Genomic DNA, 2,500 nt, shown 5'->3' on the forward strand with positions numbered 1-2,500 from the left:
TTGCATGCATGAAAAAAATGCTTGTTTTAGACAAAAGTGACAAGATTACAAAAATACTGAAATTTTTAAGAAAATGTTTTTTTTTAGACAAAAATTACAAAAATTCTGAGATTATTAAGAAAAATGGTTTTTTTAGGACAACAATTACAAAAATACTGAAATTATTAAGAAAATGTTTTTTTTTTTAAGGACAAAAATTACAAAAATACTGAAATTGTTAAGAAAAAAATTTTTTGGGACAAAAACTACAAAAAATACTGAAATTTTGAATAAAATTCATTCATTCATAATACATTAAAATCTTTTATGAAAAAAATAGTTTTCAAATATGAAATGCAAAATTAAAGGAATATATAACCAAACGTGATCTCCAATGTATTTATAAAACTAAAGATGAAATTAAATTCGAAAGAATTCTCTAATCTAATTCCAAATGTTTATCTAAAGTTTTCAAATTCCAAAATGTTTACCTAAAGTTTTCAAATATAAAATGCAACAATAAAGGAATATATAAAAAGCCAACCTCCAGCGTACTTATAAATAAAACTGAAGAGTTAACTAAATATTTTAAATCTAATTCCAATATTTTTAGCGGTTTTGCGTGTTACAAAAATTGCACCAGCGGTTGAAGATGAACCCATCAACTTTACATAAATATAACACAAACAGGAGTAGGGGGGGTGTAGGGAGGACGGGGGTAGGGGGGGGGGGGGTAATTAAGGGAGTAGCGGTTAGGGGTAGGGAAGGGGGAAATACCAAGCACGGAATATAAAGAACTACAAGACATATGCCGTGTACCTCAAAAAAAAAAAGTGTCTTCCTTCCAAAGGTTAAAGACCGCATGAATGGCAAAGGCAAGGACAGTGACATTGCCCTATCAAGCAGGACAACGCCCTAGAGACTGACTATATACAATATATGATCAACGCCCAAGCCTCCTCTCCACCCAAGCTAGGACCAAGGAGGGCCAGGCAATGGCTGCCAGTGACTCAACAGGTAGATCTATAGGATCCCCCAAACCCTTCATCCTTAGCTCACAAGGATAGTAAGATTGCAGCGACCAAAGGAACTAACAAGTATGAGCGGGACTCGAACCCCAATCTGACGACCACCTGTCAAGGATGTTACCACATCGGCCACCAGAGCAAAATTATTCTCACGTAATAAAGACGGACGTGGACAGCAAATTCTCATCTCCTTGGCTCACAAGGATGGTGAGATTGCAGCGACCAAAGGAACTAACGAGTATGAGCGGGACTGGAACACCAGTCTGGCGACCACCTGTCAGGGACGTTACCACATCGGCGACCACAGAAAATATATTCTCGCTTAATAAAGATGGATGTGGACAGCAAATTCCCATCTTAGCTCACAAGTATGGTGAGATTGTAGCAACCAAAGGAACTAACGAGTATGAGCGGGACTCGAACCCCAGTCTGGCGACCAAAAAAAAAAAAAAAGAGAGAGAGAGAGAGGAGAGAGAGAGAGAGAGAGAGAGAGAGGAGAGAGAGGAGAGAGAGAGAGAGAGAGAGAGAGAGAGAGAGGATATTACCAATCCTTTGTTTGTTCTCGTCCGATCAATGAATCATTAACACGCTTTATTTAATAGGGATCTGTGCTTTATCAATAGAGCGGATTATTTCGCTTTATTTACTGCCGCTTTATATCTTCATTAGACCGTTTGCTTCATAATGAAATTCGCCCCGACTGATTATTTCATTAATAACGCAGGTGAAGTAAATATATGTAGAGGGGATGATTGAAAATGGGATATGGTTGCTTCATCATTTGGGGAGGTTTTTAAAACCTAATGAGAAAGGAAATTGTATAAAAAGAAAATTCTAAAAATTCCGATATAGAAATTATACAATATTCTATAAGGACGTAATTCCATACCTAGTTTTTTTTTTATTCTTTCAATGAAAATTTTATTTTATTCAATTATTATTCTTATTACTATTATCATCATCACTATTATTATCATTATTATTATTACTAGCTAAGCTACAATCCTATTTGGAAAAGCAGGAGGCTATAAGCCCAAGGGCTCCAACAAAGAAATTTAGCCAAGTGAGGAAAGGAACATTATAAAAAACTATTAATTGGTCATGACAGTAAAAGAGTATTTCTATAAGATTACCTCCAGACGAGATTAAATCTTTGCCTCATGAGCAACAGTCTAACAATCGATCCCACGAGTGGGAACCGTCTTGGACTGTTTCCTGAGAAAGCAATATATCTATACTCAATTTTTTTTAATGAGGCACATTTGCACGGACTCGCAGCGGTGCCCTTTTAACTCGGAAAAGTTTCCGGCTATCTGATTGGTTAGAATATTCTTGTCCAACCAATCAGCGATCAGGAAACTTTTCCGAGCTAAATGGGCACCCCTGCGAGTCTGTGCAAATCTGCCTTACTAAAAAGAATTGACTATAGTATGTCGTGCGTGGTGGCTGTTGGGTAATAAAAGAGAGGCGAGATGAATGCAACGAGCTTATAT

The 2,500-nt window shown here is 36.7% G+C and overlaps 1 protein-coding gene across 1 annotated transcript in view; it reads left to right on the plus strand.

Annotated features, from left to right (window-relative positions):
• The first annotated feature begins 1,121 nt into the window (after window positions 1–1,121).
• LOC137652989 (uncharacterized) overlaps window positions 1,122–2,500 on the plus strand; it is a 25,033-nt gene continuing 23,654 nt past the window's right edge. Inside the window, exon 1 of the mRNA XM_068386379.1 lies at window positions 1,122–1,380. Coding sequence (XP_068242480.1) covers window positions 1,122–1,380 — 259 coding nt within the window. The remainder of the gene's footprint in view (window positions 1,381–2,500) is intronic.

This window comes from Palaemon carinicauda, chromosome 14 (assembly GCF_036898095.1).
Source record: "Palaemon carinicauda isolate YSFRI2023 chromosome 14, ASM3689809v2, whole genome shotgun sequence".
NCBI classification, from domain to species: domain Eukaryota; kingdom Metazoa; phylum Arthropoda; class Malacostraca; order Decapoda; family Palaemonidae; genus Palaemon; species Palaemon carinicauda.